General features: G+C 38.3%; 1 protein-coding gene across 1 annotated transcript in view; it reads right to left on the bottom strand.

The window, feature by feature from the left end:
* Window positions 1-3760: 3760 nt before the first annotated feature.
* Window positions 3761-20095, bottom strand: part of LOC134577748 (uncharacterized) — a 36303-nt gene continuing 19968 nt past the window's right edge. The window contains exons 4-9 of the mRNA XM_063436623.1: window positions 17220-17424; window positions 13264-13409; window positions 11391-11565; window positions 10775-10907; window positions 7106-7213; window positions 3761-4906 (exon numbers count right to left, since the gene is read on the bottom strand). Coding sequence (XP_063292693.1) covers window positions 7123-7213; window positions 10775-10907; window positions 11391-11565; window positions 13264-13409; window positions 17220-17424 — 750 coding nt within the window. The 3' untranslated portion in view covers window positions 3761-4906; window positions 7106-7122. The remainder of the gene's footprint in view (window positions 4907-7105; window positions 7214-10774; window positions 10908-11390; window positions 11566-13263; window positions 13410-17219; window positions 17425-20095) is intronic.

Below are 20095 nucleotides of genomic sequence, written 5' to 3'. Positions count from 1 at the left end.
TGTTAACTGTAAACCTTTAAAAAAAAAAGCCATGAAACCTAGGGGGAAATTAATATATAAATATATATATGTAAATAAAACTTATAGCATCAATATGAAAAGGCAGGAGAAGGAAATCAAACTCTACTGCCTTTTCACGAGAACGAAAAGTGCTCACCCATGAAATCTGTACTGTGATATCTTTTTGTGTGTGTTTAAACCATTGCTTTAACTCTTTTTGCTACTGTTGAAGCCCACCGTCTGCAAAAGGGGTTACAAGCGTATCAGATACCGGCCTGAAAGCCATATACTATAAAACAGCACAATGCCCAATTTCATATTCAACAGTGATGGGAACAGGGGCACAGATAAAAGGCTGCCATATATATATAATTTTCAAACTGCTAAAAGGGGCCTACAGATTATGAAAAACTCAGCAGGAAGAGTTGCCAAAACTTTTTTTTTTATTGTTTCCTCTATAATAAAAATGTTACTGATGAAATAGAGAATTAATGTTGATGATCATCAGTGCAGGATTAATCATTAGGTGACCATAGGCAGCCGCCTAGGGTCCAGAAGTCAGAAAGAGAGGCCTTATTCCTATGTGAAGAATGAAGTGGGGTTCAAGCCGCCTTAGTGTCTAGGGGTCTGTGGGATCTTAATCCTTCTCAGAGTGTCACTGTAGTGATGCTATAATTACATCTCACTTATAAAAAAGCACAGCTTCATTACAATCCTACCCCTTGCTGTAAGCACTCCTATTAGTGAGCAAAGGGTCACAACAGTTTTCTCCCTATCTCACATTGACACTGAAGAAGTTGTGGACTGTAACTTTAAACACACTCAACCAAGCTTCTCCTGAGAATGAGTTATAGTCCGCAACACCTTGAGTGCAGGTAATCCCTAAGCTAGTGTGGTTAATCTCCTAACCCTAAGAACCCCGTACCCCAAGCATCACTCTTAATTACCAAGCCATTATAAACAGCACTGTAATGATGCTGCACTCTTCTAATGCAGACCACCGCATTGCTCAAAAGATTCTCAACATTTAAAACTCAATGTTCTGGCAGTTACATTTGTTTTAATGGATACCGATAGAAACTGTGCAAAATTTCTTTCATAGCAAGAACATTAAAGAACATGAATTTTAAAATTATAAATGTTCTCTTTGGTAGTGAGTTGGTATGTGTCCCCTGTTTAAAAAATATGGGTGGTAGTCTTGTGGAGAGGGAGGTAAGGGGGCAACTCCAGCCCTTTTGTTTTATGGGTAGGCAACCTATTCCTCGTTGGCAAAGTTAAATCCCAAGATACTCTGGTAGCCATTTGTGCACTATTTCATGTTTGGTTGACAGAGAACATTGATCTTTTGTGTTAAGAAGCAGATATTCCCAGCTTGCCTACCACTGATATAGAGCGATCAATGAGGGGGCTCTGCTTGTTTGTCTTTCATGCACCCCTCTTCCCTGTCTCCACCTCTTCCTGGTCCTCTACATTCTTTGATCATCTCACAGACTGTCTGGAGCATCCTTTTTGTACAGAATGTACCGAAAAAAAAACAAATAAAAAAAATTATACCACAACAGACAAGAAGAGCGGTCAGATTGAAAAAAGAAAAACTAATAAGAAAACAGCAAAAAAATTAAAAATAAAGTTCATGTTTAGTTAATTTGTTGTACTGTTTTTATTGAATACAACTGTAACAAGAGGCATTGGGATTATAGTCTGTAATTAACACACACTAGCGGGATATCTTGTGCCATAAAGTAATTGTAATGTCATTTAATGAAAATCTATGGTTACTACAGGCCCTCCATCCAATTTCAAGGCAAAATTCTGCTGAATTCACAACATTATGTCAACTTCAACTGCTCTGGAACTAAAGGGACACATCACAACCCCATAAAACACTTTAGCTTGCTGAAGTGCTCTATATGTGAAGAGTGTGTCCTCATGCTATTGTTGCCACAATAGCACGGAACGGCTTTTTAGAGTGGACAAAATTGTGACACGAGGATTCAGTACAGATTTTTTGTTAATAAACATGAGTAAGCTAATATTTATCAGTCGGTGAGTATGCTTAATCAGTCAGTAAGCATGAGTGTACTGATATATTGCATGGCTGAGGAGAGAGGTAACTATATCGGAGTATGAACACAAGTCATGGGTTGAAGTTGAAGTCATGGGTTTTGTGTTAAACAGTGGTCCACTACTGGGAGCAAACCATTGAGGGCCAAAGGCACTGTGGGGAGTTCCATGCAAAGTGTCCTGCAGTCTTATGGATTGCTTAGTAGGGGGTGTTAGCGTAGTGGACTTCAATGAGGAATTGTTACATGGGTGCCTTGCATTTGAGCGGAGCGTGCCCCTAACCCTGGCTGTCAACCAGACAAATGATCCTTTTACTTTCTGGTTTGTTTAGTTCAGTTTAGCGAAAATCAGGAGACAGCAATTGCTCAGAGCACCTACCTTGCAAGGACTTCTTATCGAGCAGCATTGGGAAGTCTGAGATTGGACGGCCACAGAGTGATCGGCAAGTGATTGACTTATTTTGCAAGCTGTTTAAATTATACCCTAATGGAAAACTGCATAATTAAATGCAAACATATTTTTATTGAGTGTATTTTAACTAAATATTTATTTTTGTTTTTATCTGGGCAGTGGAGTGTCCAATTTAATGTTACGACTTGTAGGCATTATTAAGTCATTATCCTCTAAAATCCTGCTTCCTATATTAGAATACTCTAGTTCCCATTGACTTTGATTAAATATCTATTTTAGTCCATTGCTAATGTCATATTATGAGTGCAGTGGGCTGGTCGGATTAGTAATATATGTATGCTACAATGACTATTAAAGTGTGCAATAATTGCTACACTTCACTGACCATTTCCCCAGATTAAACTACGACCATGAGGATTCCTCCCCAGTGACCCCTTTAAGGGACGTTCCTCAATCTGCCCCTCCCCTCTCCAAGGTGCTCTCCCCATTTTTTTTCTCATAGTTCAGCTATTTCTTTCAGACACTATACCACTCAGACAACTTCTGAATTTAAAGCAATTTCTAGGTCGCCTTAGTCTAGGTGAGGTGATGATTAATGGACAACATACAGACCTCAAGTGTGTATAATATAGAGTTTATTTAAGAAAAAAAAAATTGCATCACTCAAAATAAACATTGCCCTAACCCACACACTCATGTTCCTGTTGTCCTCACAGTTAGACTGTAAATAACACATCGAAATTTACAAAGCATCACCTTGTATTTATCATGAGAGACGTCTTATAAATGTGCAACTAACAAAACTATAAGGAAAAAAAATAACCAAGTCATTTAAAAACAACTAAATGGCAGAAAACAGACACCGAATGCTAAAACAACAATAACCTGCTACTTAATTTGTTAAAAAAAAAAACAACAACAAAAAAAACGTAAAATATTAACTTAATTTGTTAGAATTTTTGCGAGCAGTGACTTGATGTACCAGTGCGTTAGGTGTAGCTCTGGAAACAGAAGTACAGAACCACAGGCTTCTCAGAAAGAGCAATTTTATTATAGAATGGCCCAAAAGACAAAGCAAAGATACCTCCCCCATGATGCTTTGCAAGCATCTTGGCTATAAAAATATTACAGGAAATCTAGTCCACAACCTCTGCCAAAAGTTGCATAGCTCTGAAATCCCGTCACTTGAACAGCAAATCCAGAGGACTGGGGGGAAATTCTAGGGACGTTCATGGTTGTTTTGTTAATTGTTGGTAATTTTGTTTATTTTAAATTAAAATAGCTATGTTTTTAAGCTACTACTGGGCCGTACTTACAATTATGTTGGTTTGGATTGAAGCACCTGACAGTCTAACAAACAGAGGTTCCATCTAGAAACATTAACATTAGAGATATGTAGCATAGAAAGACTAGCAGAACATCTCGTCTCCCAGCGCATCTATTTCATTCTGGTATCCATAAGTACAACGATCCCCAGTTAATGGAAGATCTGACCTTAACAGTTTATTATTTCTAACAACTACAGATAATACGCTGCCCGCTGTCAAAACAAATTTTCTTTTGTTAACCTGCTCACTAAATCTAACGTTGACCACATGGCACTCGGTCCATAAACAGGAAGTTTGGAAAAAACGTCAATATAATTTCATAGGCCTTTGGACAACATCCAAGAGGTAAACAGAATTCTGGTCTTGTGAATTAGATTTTTTCCACAAGTGGGTAAATTAAAGTGAAAAAAGCAAAAACAGAAAAAAAATCTTAAAATACATGTTTTAGAGAAGCATTTATTCACTAAAAGCAGGTTTTACAGTCCTTATCTGTACAAATCTTAGTAATGGAAAAATAGAAACTTAAAGCTGAGCAGGAGGGTTACATCCCAGTAATGAATTGAAAGTGCTGAACGTATTTAATAAAAAAAGATACTCAATTGAGATACAGTAAACGGTTATAGACTATCTCGGGGTAGGCAACCTTCGGCACTCACCGTTTTGCACTATCGGCTCATTAGAAGGACATAACCGCCACGTTCATAACTAAAATGAAAAGCAAATTCTTGATTGAACAAAGTTGGTTGTAGAGACAAGGACCGTATGTTGACAGCTGTACAATCATTTTCCTTTTAACCAACAGAAATACAAGGTAAATGATGCATATTGACATATTTATGAAGCAGACATTTTGGTGTTAGCTACTAACAATGCCAGTGATCAGATATGTTGTACAGGCATATGATTCTAAGATTCTATTACATTTAAAAAAACACATTGATTGCATTGATTCATAACAACAACAGAACAGAATTTAGTATGATCAATCTTTGGAGATCTTGCTTTACATGAATATCTTTCACCAGATAAAAGCACGTTGTTATAGTGAATGCCAGGACACAAGGGCTGGTCACAGCTGAAGAGGCTTCGTGTCCCGTGCAGCCCTGTTCGAAGAGAGATAAAAGAGTTACTGTTAAAACACAGAACAAGCCTGAATCTGCCTCCAGTCATCAGTTTGTTCCTCGGAAGTTGTGGTGGACTCAGACTTTAGCTGATAATAGTATTCCATCGATGTATGTTAATCGTCAAAGCCATGTCCCAACTACAGAGGTCAAACCTAGTGCAGGGTTAGGGAGAAATTAGTTAGATGGGCAATGGATTTATGGGGGACATTTGTTTTTTTTTTGGTGGATTTAAATAGCCCATGAAATAATATGTACAGCTATTCTTCACCTACTTCCACTCATTTCCAATATTTTAGTTTGCTTTTACAATCGGCCTTCAAGATACTGTATGCAAAATCACAATATAGAAAGCTGACTAGTTATCACCTGCACTAAAATATAATATTATAACAATACAGAGTGGCCTACGAGTTCAAGTGTGTAATCCCATAAACCCTTACACAAGAAATACATTGCATTACATTTGCAATTTGTGTAACTATAACTCAACATCAGTGCCTGTAAACCTCTGGCCCCTCAGATATTTCTGAATTACATTTCTTGTGATGATTACTTAGTCTAAACCTGGGTGAGTAGGCATGTTTTGTTTCCCCATTACACAGTGTGGTGGAATACGTTTACTCTTGAGAAGTCTTCTTCGAGTTCCTACCATTTGCAGAGCTGTGCTATGTAGGGTTTCAAACCATTTACCATTTTATTAAATGACCATGAAATAAGGTGACAGTGTTCCGGTATTTAAATACTTGCATAAAAATACACTAAGACCCTCGCTTATGCCACAATCATCAAGCTTGGAAGAAAGATCTAGATTGTGGTATAATGCAGGAAGTGTGGTGGCAATAAATAAAGATACTACCCAGATGAGGATGTATTAATCAAAGAAATCTGCTTTAAAACATGGAGCCATGTTTCTCTGCGACCCAGTCAAAATAAGCCACATGTTCCCCAGTATCCCCCCGCACTATGTTTCTGAGGATGCCACTAAAGAGATGAGAAGTGCCTGATGGTAGTGTATTTGGATATAACAATTCTGGGACTAGATCTTTGACATGGATCCCTGATTTGCTTTTCTCAATAGTTAAATAGTTCAAATATCCCATTACTAAAAAGCATATACATAGAGCGTTTGGGAGGTTTATCAAAGTATTCTGTTCTAGGCAGTGGTGTAAAGTTTATGGTACAGAAAACAATCACTTTTTGCCCGTAAAACAAAAAAGTGAATATGTAACACTTATCTTAATAGACAGTGGTGACAGCTTCCTCCAGGGATATTCCAGCAACAATCCCTCCAATACAGAATAGATTTATACAAAATGAGGATACAGCTGTAGATCTACAAAAAAATAGGACAAAATAATAGTGCAACATGGTTTAGTGAAGTATAAGTGCGCTGTGTAGAGTATAACTCACAAGATTGATGAATTGTTAGCGCCCAAGGGTGCCTCCCCTGATGAAGATGGGCGGCGGAAACACTGTTCCTGTTTCAAGGAAGGCAAAATACGACTCAGGATGTGGAGTAAAAAATGATTTCTTCTTTATTTAAAAGAATAAAAAATATAAGTATACAAATAAGCTGTTATGGTACCGGGTCCTACGCGTTTCGTCCAGATGGACTTCCTCAGGGTACTCCTGGTATTCAAATATGTAACAGCAATAAAACAGATACAAATAAACAAATTTATTGCTGTTACATACAGCTTGGGCGCTAACAATTCATCAATCTTGTGAGTTATACTCTACACAGCGCACTTATACTTCACTAAACAGTGTTGCACTATTATTTTGTTAATTTTTTTTGTAGATCTACAGCTGTATCCTCATTTTGTATATATCTAGTGGTGTAAAGTTCTAAGAATCGGGCAATAACCATGGAAACCAGTGGAATTAATTAGCATGTTCTATTGGTGACTCCTCCCCTTTTATATTGTTGCACCAGTTTTTACAACAGAAAACTTTGCTCAATTTCCGCCACTGTTTGTGTTTGTTGTTGTATATTTCCAGTAATGTTTACGTGCTATACTTATTGCACTAATTGTGTTATAGTGACTGTGAGTATTCAGGGTTTTTTTATGTTTTTTTGATACCAGTATGAGACATTACTATATTTACTTTATAATCTGTAAAATAAAATGTTAAAGTTTAAAAAAAATAAGTTTTAAAAAACGCTGGGAAACTGACCTTGGCCAGAGCAATCATTAGGCAACAAGTGGCTGGGTGTCTTGCTCTTTGGAATTGATCGGCTTCACGCAGCCTTTGTAGATTGGACTAAATTTCTCACCATACACCCTAGAAGAAGAACACGTACTGTCAGATTGAAATCCACAAATACAGACTGAAATTAAAACCGCAGACAACTATAAGCTATTTCCGACTCTATGCTGAATGTGATATGATAGATGGGCTATAACTGGTCTGGACACAGAGATAAGTGTAGGTCTTGGTGGGGGGAGTGCTCGCTTGCTTATACTATAGTATAAAGAATTTGTAATAGAAGTTTTTTTTATTATATTCTTACTTACAGTACCACTTATTATCACAAACTTCTAAACTGCATTATTTTTAGTGACTACTTCTTACCACGTGCTCCATATACAGCGCCCTGCAGTGGTTATGGTGCAAGAAATGCTCAGGAATCCCCCCCCCCCAAATGTAAGTAGTCAAACTGGTTATTAACCTAAATGGTGTTGCGCTAAATGATTATTCTCTATATATGGTCAATTGGTATATCTCACCAAAACGCATAATATACCAATTAACCATATATAGAGAATAATCATTTAGCGCAACACCATTTCTTGGTTTTGTATGCTATAAGTCACTTATTTGAGTGATTGCTGATGGTTTTAGCAATTTTATGATTTTATGTGCTACACTGTATATTAGAAACTCTCTGCATTGAGCTTGGCCAATGAGCTGGCTCTGCATGGCTTATATCAGGAACTTTCGTCTCTCATACCGGAACAGGAGAGGCAGAGAGTGGGGCTCAGCAGACCGTTAGCAAATAGTTTGACTACTTATTAAGGGTGATGCCAGGGCACTATAAGTACCATAACCACTAGAGTGAATGACCTAAATGTGTTGTGCTAATAAAACTATCCTGTAATAGTAGTTGTGAGTTTAACCCCTTAAGGACACATGACATGTGTGACATGTCATGATTCCCTTTTATTCCAGAAGTTTGGTCCTTAAGGGGTTAAAGGGACACATGTACTTTATTTGTTTCCTCTCACTGAAGTGGTTATAGTGGCTGGAGTTTCCTGGAGCTGTCCTTCCATTTAGCATTAAACAGTTTTTAGTTTTTTTTAAATTCTTTATTTTTGCGCAACTCGTGCGATAAAGCAAGTACAAAGAACACGTTAGGTAGCAATATTTTGACATAATCATAGACATCTAAATGCAGTGTCCTGAAAAATTAACCCATGAATTAGGTTTTATATTTTACAGAGGTACAATTCAACTACGTAATCAGTCATGTGTCTGGCCTTATGTGAAGCTCTATTGTCTCAGTGTGTTGGTCAATGTTTGGTTTCAAGGAAGTAGCGTAGAGAGCCATTGCGGGTTAAGGCCAGTAAGAGTATAAGATGCTGTGTGCTGAATGGGGGTAAAGCTGAGCCAGTAGTAAGGATGTTACCAAAAGTTGAGTGGCGTCCCCCCCCCCCCCCTAAGGTAAAATTGTGTATGAGAAATGTCATAGGCATCGAGACGTGTCTCTTGCGTTCATCTGAAGTTGACTCATCAGTGAAGGGTAGCCGCAAATCATGGGGTGCTTGCCCACTACACCTTCATCCACACTTTGAGACAATGTCCTGTGACAATTGGTGAGGTAATTTACGCCTAGTTAACTGTAGCCCTAAGGAGTATCGGCTAGGGAAGTCTAGTAGGCAGAGGGGGGAGGGGGGGTTTAGTTGGCTGTTGGGCCATCCGAGCTGGTAAGGGGTGTAGTATGTTCTGCCGCTGGAATGTCCTCTGGAATGCATCTTATTTTCAAGTGATTTGTGCGTCTGATATCTTCCAGCATTGAAAAATGCCGATGATATGATTCCTGTTGTTGCTGCAGCTTTTGTACTGCCTGCTGTAGCATGGTTATCTGTTGTCTGTTGGTGTTAGAGGCAGTCTCAAGATCCCCACTCCAGCCTTTCAGGCCTTGTAAATCTGCTCTAATGTCAGTGAGCATATTTTTCTGGAGGTCGGCCAGTAGTTCCTTCAGTACTGCAGTGGTCACCGGAGATGTGTCTGGATTCAGTGGGGCCGGAGAGGGTGGACTTGTTGTGGGTATTTCCTCCGTCTCCCCCTCGAAGGACAGGTAATCTGACAGCTCAGAGTTCGTATCAGGGTAAGCGGTCATCTTGGGCCCAGCTATGCCATGCTCCTGTCTCCACATATCGCCGATGTTTAAGCCCATCCGAGGATTGTCAGCTTTTAGTTTTTTTGTCTTACGACTCGTGCTACTTTCACCTCGACTGGGGTATTAGTCTCAGGGAACAAATCGAGAGATTGCTGCGGGCAATGTGGGTTTTTAGTGCTTGGTATTGTGGAGCTCGCGGTAGATGCGACTGCTCAGCTCGGGAGTTCGTCTCCACCCCAGCATTAAACCGTTTTTAACTGAGTCCCCACCCACTCTTCCTCCCTGTGCTGCTTACGCTAATGAGCAAGCATTAGCTGAAGCAGCAATTGATGTTATTGGCTGTGAGTGTCAGCTGACAGCTTTCAGCCTATCACAGTCCATATCAAGTCCATTACATTTAAGTGCATTTTCACAATTTGCAGCTAAAATACTCCAACAGACCACACTTAACACCAAATTTTCAGTGAAGGTCAATATGTTTTTATTTAAAAGTGAACTTACTGTCCCATTATTTTTAATAGTATCATTACTCATCCCTTATATTTAATAAATATGTTTTTGTGAAGTATGAAAAACAAATTATTTAAATGTGTAAATCCACACTTATGTACCCTGCAACTGGGAGCCTCCATCCTGGCTATGTGTCAATCTTCATTATAAAGGCTGCCCTTTGTTTGCCATTGAACACAGAAAATTGGCCTGAAACAATAAAAGCGGAGCAATCACCATGGAAACCACAGTGACCATTCCAATGGTGATTCTGCAATGTTTTACATTTTTTCACTAATTTTCAAAACAGAACACTTTTTATACATAACCCACAATGTTTCTGCTCAGCTCCTCATTTACATTGCGTGCCCTGGCGGTGCCTGGACTGAAGTGGATTGCAATGTCACTTGCTAAATATTTAATATATTTATTTAATTTAAAATAAAATGGAGACTCACATGAATGTTATAGGGGATTTTCAGTGTTTTATTCTATGGTTTATTTCTAGAGAATTGACAGTACCACTTTAACAAACACTGCATTTACCACTGCAAGGGTCTCACCAACATATGATCACAAATTTTTGTTTGCCAAACAGTTCACTACTGATTATTGGAAAACACATTTCACAAATTTCAGCTAAAACAGCCAAGTCAGGAATCTAGCCAGGTTAGAGTATTCTTTGTTTCCCTTTGATTGATTACAACTAGCATTTGCAATTAATCAAAATTCATGTTTGGGGAATAAACCCCAGTGACATCATTAAATATTCAAGCTTTATATATTTTTTGTGATCATATAAACTCTATTTTACCGATGCCGTCTAATCTCAGATATGGTAAAGGGGCATATTTGAGTTTTCCCTGACTAAAGTTTTACTACAATGATGGATGCTTGAATGTGCCATTTGACATGCCTTGGGTCCATGACAATGACAAACAGGAATAATCTGGTATTTAGTGAATGTAATGTGGCATTTTTAGATACAGATATATGGCTGGCAGGATACTTACAGGCTGATCTGTGGCTTTTTCTGATTATTCCTATGGCGACGAGCAACACAGACGAAGACAGTCAGCAATGCGATCAGCATCAGCCCAGCCGGGATAGCAACATACAGCAGAATTTGTGGGAAACTGAAGTCGCCTGAAAATTAGACAGCCAGTGTGTATCAGGACTGAGAAAAAGTAGACACCGATTTTCTGGATATAGAGGGTCTCTTCAAAAACCAACAGACAGACAATATATCCTAAACTGCAACATGCACAATGTAACCAAAAAATAAAACATTACTAATTAGTTTTCTGTTTTTGCTACATCAGCAATAACAAAAATGATTGACGTTTATTTAATACAGTATTTAGGTCTCACTGGATCATCAATACACACATAACTCAATGCCTATAGGCATTAAACTTTCTCCTGTCTGAAGAAACATCACGCTTCACCCCGGTTATTCATAGAGAATACAGATATTTGGGAGTGTATGCAACAACTTACTGAAAACCTGTTAAAAATGTTACGTTGTCGTTTTGTCCGTAGGCAGCTAGGCGTCCGGATATAATATGTAGTCTGCACATATTCCTAAACCACTTGCGGGTACATCAGTCCACATCACATGCCACTTACCATATGAATGTAACTTAATCCTGGATTGAAAGGGCATAACACGCAGCTGAATGCTTTTTGACTTCACAAGGTTATAGTAGCCCAGACTTTGAGCCTTGCAGGTATAGTTCCCAGAATCCTCCACTCCAACATTCTCAAGGACCAAGGTGTCTTCCAGTGTTCTAATGTCGTAGGACTGCAGAGAGATAACATTTCATAATTCTAATCTGTCCTTGCTCTAGTTTTTGCCACAAAAGGTGGTCAGACATGTTTAGCCACACAGTCATGCATTCTGACCAAACTGAATTTCTCTAAGTAACACTGGGACCACAAGTTGAAATCAGAAATGTTATTATACACTGTAAGAAGATTACTAGCCCAGGGTCCACGAATTGGGTGCATGAATAAACTTCCACAGGTTCAATGTATTCTGAAACGTTAAAGAACGTGTGAATGTTTACTTTCAATACCGCAGAAAGTGGTTTTTGTTTCATTTTACAGCAGACAGGAGACGGCCATTAGCTATGTTCTAATTGGCTTGAACAAGACAGACAGTCAGAACACTGCTCTACCTTCAAATGAAACACAGTGTGAGAAAATAATACGAGTAGAGAGCATTGTGCTGCAGTATATTAAAATAATTGCTTTTATTGCATGTAACAAAAAAAGGCATTGTGCAATGTGTATGGGGAACATTCACAAATAGGCCAATTACACTATGTATCCCTGTTTCTCCATTCTCATTATTTGCTTTATATTGAAATCTTAACATGGAAAATAAACACGTCTTGCTATATTTCTCACACATTTCTTCCAGCCTGTTATTCAACATGGAACCATTGGAAAGATTCATCCCAGTGTTCAGTTCTAATAATGTAAAGGGTAGGAGTCATTAATAGAATTCATAGAATGTGCCCCAGTTTTAGTACTTCAGACCACTTTTTAGAACAGAAAACGTTGCTAAATCTCACTAAATCTCTCCGCACAATGGTTTTTTTTCCCCATTTTTTTTAGTCTCTAATCTGCAAGTATTTAATAAAATTATTCTAAAAATTGCCTGAAAATGCTTTTTTTCTTCTATTTTCAAAAATACTGCCAAAAGTAAAGGGGTACAAATAAGAGAAGTGAAACGGAAAACTTTGGTGGAAGAAAAAAAAAAAAGATAAATAAATCCTTTGCATTGTCCAAAAAAAAGTTAAACATTCAAGAAAACCAGCAACAGATGGAAAATATCTGCAAGAATTAATAAAGTGAGCCACAAAAAAAAAAAACAAATACAAAAAAAAAACAAGTCCTGCGCTCAAACTCCCATCACTCTTGGACGGCAGCAACGACCATAGCACACATCAGTCCCAATACATACATTATCTTTGCTGACGGCCCAGTAGTGATGGGAGTGAGCGCAGGACTTCTCTTTTTGTATTTGTATTTACTTTGTATCACACAGCCTGGTTACAATGCTGCCGCCCATCCCATGTGTTCCCTATTAAGGGTTAATAAGTTTATAGGGGTGTATATAAAAAATACCCCTCCCTGTCTCATTAGAGATATCTTTGCCAGAAGCTCAAGGAAGCAGGCTGAAGGGTCAGTGTTAGGACCCGCTTAGGGGGGTCTGCCTTGACGTTGGCAGGCGGGCATTCCCTCCAATGGCCATTGGAGCAACTAAATGACCTCCATTTGTCTAAATATACATAGGGATTAAGGGGAGAGCGCAGGTAACTTTTTTCTTTGGTTGTTTTACCCAAAAAAAAACAACAACAACAATTTTGACAAAAAGAGGTGAAACACTGATGAATATCTCTGAATCTGAATTTGTTGAGGCATTACTGACCCTTTAAATGTAGCTCTGTTTACGGAGATGATAGATACCAAGTAACAGCAGAATTTCTCTTACCTCCCGAGTCCACATATATTCTGGTTCTGATGAAGCAGGAGCTGTGCATTTAATCTTCAGATCAGAACCTTCTTCGACATACAGAACATCCGATGAAGTACTGAGTTGCCAGGAATCGGTTTGTTGGAAGTATATGTCATGCATATCTAGGGCGAAGGCAGAGAAGATTGTAAGCTCATTTGAGCAGGGTCCTCATCAACCCATTGTTCCAGTAACATATTGTAATTATCTCATTTGTTGTTAAATTTACTTAAATCGTTGTTAATATTAAAAAAAGTTCTAAGGAATAAGTTGGCGCTGGATAAATGCCAATAATAATAATAATAATATAATCATGGCTTTGGAATCCCCAAGAGATAACGCATGTAGATTGTAATTTCAAACAAGCGCCATTCTCTGTCCTAGAACGGTCTTATAGGCAGGGCTGGATTTACATGTCAGGTGCCTGTAGGCATAGATTTATAAGACACCCCCTGTCCTTGTCTCGCTCCTCCACACCAAGGAAAAAGGCTGATAAAGTTAAAGTTACTTTATTACATTTATTAACTGGACACGGCAGGCAAATTATTTTTCCTGTTTTCATATTTGACATTTGAATACTTGTAATGTATTGTGGTTGAATCTGAAAGTGAGTGTATGCAGCTGTGTAAATGCATGGAGGATTATTGATTATGTTAGAAGTGGTTATGGCCAAGGAAGATTTAAGTTAAGGTTGCAGAATGGTTAATTTTAGAGTTCGATTACATAGGGTGCTAAAAGTATTACATGTGAGAGAGAGGTTACAATTGTGGCAAATGAGTTGCGCAGTGTTTTGGGATTTATTGTTAGAGTGGGGATACATTTAGTATTAGGGTACATAGGGGGTTCAATGAAGGATTAGGAAAAAGGGTGTTCATGTCACGTGGAGTTTGAAGGGTTATGTACAAAGTACTCACCTTATGTGTTCTGTAGTTCCGTCATCCTCCTATGATTGATAATAGAGATGCAGTGGTTGTTATACAGTGTGCACCACTCAGAGCATCCCCTGCTCCTCCTGCAATGCATTTCCTGTAGGAGAGGCATTTAGTAGCAGGTGGGCAGTGAACCCTTCCACGTAGTGTCCAGCCTCACACACAGACACTGGAGGAGCTGGGACAGCACAGAGTTTTACACCCTCTATAACTTTTCCTGCAGCTCTCATATTGAAGCTGACTAGACTACAGAGGACACTGTCCAAGGCACTTATCTCCCAACATCCCACTTAAACCAGCTTTGTCACCTCAAACCTACCATTATCCTATTGCTTCCACTTTTCTCTTTCAGAATCTGTTCTTCTTTTCTTAATTACTCATCTATTTCTCTTTAAAACACAAGGCAAAGTAGGTGTCTGGTGTATTTTTCTGTGCCTGACAATCTTGTCCCTATTGCCCAGAGACTGTGCCCCTTTTCATCTGACAATGACAATGTACAGTCAGGAAAGCAGTGACTAACCACAACTTAGGTGCACAGATCATACAAGATCTTGTATGGGTACGCAGGAACCATGGCCTCAATTTCACTTTTTTTGGATAAACTTTTCGATTGCTAATCTGTTAAACAGAGTTACTAAATCATTTGTCTACAACATTTTCCATGGGCTTTAATAGTGACTACATCATTTGACAAATGTTTCTAACAAATTGTAATCAGTTTAAAAGTTCCAAAATAATTCAATCGAGGCCATAGTTAAGGTGAGCATATAGCTGCAGAAATTTCTATAAATCACTATGTAATGTTAAATACATAGAAGGGGCGTAGGAACAGGCAAGCCCCTTATCCTATAACCTATTCAAGGATCATAAGTGGTTATGGTGCTTGGAGAGTCTTTTAAATTGATCTCATTATTCAGATGATCACATCCTCTGAATCCTCTCTTCCCTTTCACTGAAAGATGAAATATCTGATCTGAAATACAATGAGAGCCTGCGAATGGGCGAATTCTGCTACTGGAAAACGTACTCTAATCCTCAATTAGATAGATTGGAAGGATCATTGTAACTGCCAGGATAAATCAGGTGAGTTCTATTTAACGGTGGATTTGGTCCAATAAAACGCATTTAACTTACAAATGCTCTGATTATAGAAGTCTATAGAATATATTTATATAGCAGTCAAATCTAATTTGTATCTAATTTGCTACTGTTTATAAAGGGAAAACTAGCTGGAATAAAAAAATATTACAGTAAATATTATGGGCCCACAATTAAAGAAAATTAGAACACACATATTTGTATTGCCTTATAAATCACTGGTATATCAAGACCTGCATTTTCTTGCTAAAATCATGCCTTAGTTGCAAGGGAAAGTTTAAATGGTTATTTGAAATACCCGTCATAAAATTTAAAGAGACCATCATATAAACCGTACTGACCGGAGAATGAGAATGAGGACATTGATTCACTAAACAGTGGGGCTCATTCACTAAATTGTGAACTGTGAAAAATTGACAAGTGGCGCCCTCATTCCGATAAATCATAGCAGCCGCGCTGGTCATTTTTTTTCTAATTTGGCTATTTTGAAGTACAATGTGCAGTTTCTTCTGTCAATTCTGCACAATTCTTAATTCAGTGACTAACTCGAGGAGACATTATCTCCAAAGTGTTCCAGAATTGCAAGCAAATAAATAGTTTAAGCACTTTGTTTAATTGTACTGCTTGCACCATACTCCATTTGTGACACTTTATAAGAATCATTGACTACAATGGAGAATAAATGACAAGGGCACGGTGGAAAACAGCAGTTTATTCACTGCACACCAAATTGTAGTGAATTAAAAAAATAATTGCACCAACTCTCTGCATATATGAGTGTGTGCCTTTGTGTATCTGTATGTGTGAGTGTGTGTCTGTATGAGAGTCCGCAGTCCACTCATTCAAATACTTGGGTATGTTGTTAGACCCCAATCTATCTTTTGGCCTGCACATAGAAAAGCTTGCATCTAAGCTTTATCCAAAACTAGGTGCCCTGTACAGAAACACATCCTGCCTAAGCCTAAGCCCTACAGTAAAGGAAAAGATTGTACAGCAAATGCTGATGCCAATCATTGATTATGGGGATGTAGTATATGCACCTGCACCGCAATCCCACCTTAATAAACTCAATACATTGTATAACTCGTTCTGCCGATTTGTGCTACAATGTAATTACATGACCCACCATTGTGACATGCTAAAAGAACTAAACTGGCTGTTGCTGGAATCCAGACGCACCCTTCATCTTTCCAGCCTTGTGTTTAAGAGCTTTTCTGGGAAGCTCCCACCTTATCTGAGCATAATTCTCTCCTCGGCTGTTCCCACCTCCTATAACCTCCGATCCAGTACCAGCACTTTATTTAGTCTACCTCAATACAAAAAGAAAGCATCTCGATCCTCCTTTTCCTACAGAGCACCACAATTACGGAACAACTTCCCGCACACTTTCAAATCTTCCCCAGGCCTAAAATCCTTTAAGAGATCCATCTCTACATATCTGAAAACAGAATGCACCTGTCATGGTTGATTATATATTTCCTACCTGTTCTATGTTACATTTTGTATATATTGTGTATTAATATTGTTTTTGGATTTTATTGTACCCTATTATACCAATGCAACGTTTTGTGGACCCAGGGACATACTTGAAAACGAGAGAAATCTCCATGTATCTTTCTTGATAAAATATTTTATAAACAAATTATAAATAAATAATAAAAGAGTGTATTTGAATGTGTTTATAAGTATTTTTTTGTTTGAGTGTGTAATATCTCCTGCCATGAATTCATCCCACTTTAATGCCTCCCAGTGACGAGGACAAAATACACACATTATTGCCTAGTGCACAAATAAGTCACTGTCACTAAACAGAGAATTACCGAATAGCTTGTCTATGATTACTTAGCTTGTGAAGTGACTAGTCCCAGTAGCAGTGTGTTAAAATGTTTAGTTGAGCTGGTTACTCACAGGCCACCGGTATGGAGAAGTTTTCTGACATGATGATATCATCGGTCACATTGGTCTTGCTTATACAACGGTAAGGACCGCTCTGCCAGTTGTAGAGCTCGTTGATGTTCAGGATAAGGCGGCCTTCGGGGCGAGTCACGTTCAGATTATAGTACCAACATCTGTAATAATATCTGGTGTCAACGTCCATCCATCTCTTCATATACTGTCAAAGAAAGGAAAACTGGTGAGAGAGTGGAAGCCATGTTGGAAGAGACAGAAAGACTGAAAGGGTATTAAAACACTTAAATTCCCCAGTGTAACATCACACCGCAGCTCCACATGCAAATTATTCATATCATCACAGGAGTATTACCTTATTATCGTGTTTCATAAATAATGATGTAAGAATGAACACACAGTAACATAACCCCAGCAGACAGACAATGGGGAAGTTTAGCCATTAGTAACTTAAAACAGTTTTCTCTTATAGAAATAAAGGACATTATAGTCAACAGAACAACTACAGCTTATTATATTCGTTATGGTGAGAAGAATCAATCCCTTCAGGATTTTTGCAGTATACACTGTCTTTTCAGAGAAAATGCAGTGTTTACATTACAGCCTAGTGATAAGGCCACTGACCACTCCTCAGATGGAAGCTGGAGGTGATTCCTGAGGCAGTGCTGCACAGTGTGACTAACAGTTAGTGTTTCCACCCTCAGGAGATGCTGATTGGCCAGGGCTGTGTTTTGCTCTGCCCCTGATCTGCCTCCTTGACAGTCTCAGCCAATCCTATGGGAACGCATTGTGATTGGCTCAGAGAATCACTTCTGAGGATGTCAGCCAAGCAGGCAGATCAGGGGCAGAGGCAGCAGGTGCAGACTTGAATAGAAGTAAAAGTGTACCATATTTAGGGAGGCCAGAGGGGCTACATGGTGGTTTCAATACCATAAGGTCAGGAACAGGTTTGTGTTCCTGACCCTATAGTGTTCCTTTAAGTACTAAAAATGCAGTTCTAAAAGTAAACTGTATAGCTTATAGTCAATGCTCCTAAATAAACTAATATTCCTCAGACACATCCTTATCCCCTCAGCCTAGAAAATGAAGTGAAGTCATTGGTACATGAGCTCTAGATGTTTTCACGCTTGCTTAGGCATCCGATTAGAAAATACAATATAAACACAAACACTTTCAGGCATGCCCTCCAAAGTACCATTCACACACAGCTCCATGGAGATTAATTTAAAATATATGCCTTGGTTGTGCCAGGACAGCCTGGTATACAATGTAAATTCAGATAATTGCACAATAAATTTGCTTTTAGTTGAATATAGGGTAGCTAAAACATTTTTATTTTTTTTTAAATCCCCTTTAATTGTTCCTGCAAACATGTTTTAGTTGTCCTTTAATCAGACAGGAGGAACCTGTGCAACTCTGCAAATGTTTGCTAACTACATTTCCCATAATGCTCTTTGGACAAGCATGTTTCATACGAAGGATATTCATAACTTCCACATTACGAAAGGGGCCAGATAAAACTGCAGCCTTTTTATACATTTATGTCATCTTCTACATGTCGTTGGATTCCAACTCCCACAACCACAGCTAGGATATTTAACCTTAAACTAAACATGGGCCTCCCTTTCAATAACTGGGTAGACTTTTGAAAACAATGGGATTTTCTAAGTGAGAAATATATAACAGACATTGATAATGGCTATACATTAATTGGATAACAATTCATTTTTACATTTTCTGTAAAATGATATTTACATATAAATAGTCATTAGTTGCTCAGCAAACCTTTTGTTTTGGAAATATAATTAGCTGTTGGCATAAAATTTTTACTATTTTTTTTTCTTTACTATAGTGTTCCAAACAATTAACTTAAAGGCACACTATAGTCCCCAGAATAACTACAGCTTAATGTAGTTGTTCTGGTGACTATAATCATTGCCTTCAGGCATTTTCATGCAAACACTGCCTTTTCAGAGAAAAGGCCACGCCCCATGCCGATTTTAGCCAATCCAATGCTTCCCCTATGCTAAGAATAGGCAATTCTGATGATGTCACCAAGGGGGCAGGACCAGCGCCGGCGGACCCAAGCGGCGCTGAAAATAAGGGGAGTTATATTATCTTTTAAGGGGGCTAAGGGGTGGGTTGTGCATTCATGTTTGTGTTCCTGACCCTATAGTGTTCCTTTAACTTTCTTATTGGATTTGCAATTCTCATCAAGCCACCGCAGTAAATGTTATATCAGCCTTGTCTCCTGTGAAATATTTGTTAATCGCTTCTACCTATTATTCTGTAAATCAGTGTTCATGGTTCATGGTACGGTTTAGCCGTCATTATAGGCTTGTTGTCGTTTTTTTTTTTTTCTTTTGTCTCTTGCTCTTTGTACGTGTCAAAATTATAAAGATTGTTAAATATTCTGCAATTTACGCAGAGACATTAACAGGGGACAGGATATCGTCAGACAGCACCTAGATGTTATGAGGATATGGTATTGGTACATGAGAAGCAAAACATATTGTGTACTGTTCAAACAATGGGGGTAATCATCACAAGACTTCTGAGATATATGCAAATGGCGTTGGAATGTGGCAGAACCAGTTTTAAACCAGGAACTAACAACAGTGACTATTTGTTTGCGCGCTTATTTATAATATTTTGTAGGTAACTTTCCATCCAAGACAAGTCAAAGAAAAAAAAATGTCAAGTTATTTACATCATACACAGTTTGTGCTATTTCTTTATAAATAAATAGGCTAAAATTTCCTTTTAGGACGTATTACCAATTAATATGCAGAATGTATCCCAAATTACATGCATTTTTCCAATATTCGTCTATGTTGACCTATGTTTTGCAATATGTTCTTCAATTCACTATACCT

Source organism: Pelobates fuscus, chromosome 11 (genome assembly GCF_036172605.1).
Source record: "Pelobates fuscus isolate aPelFus1 chromosome 11, aPelFus1.pri, whole genome shotgun sequence".
Lineage (NCBI taxonomy): Eukaryota > Metazoa > Chordata > Amphibia > Anura > Pelobatidae > Pelobates > Pelobates fuscus.
The sequence above is the reverse complement of the archived record's forward strand: the minus strand, read 5'-3'. Positions and strand labels throughout refer to the sequence as shown.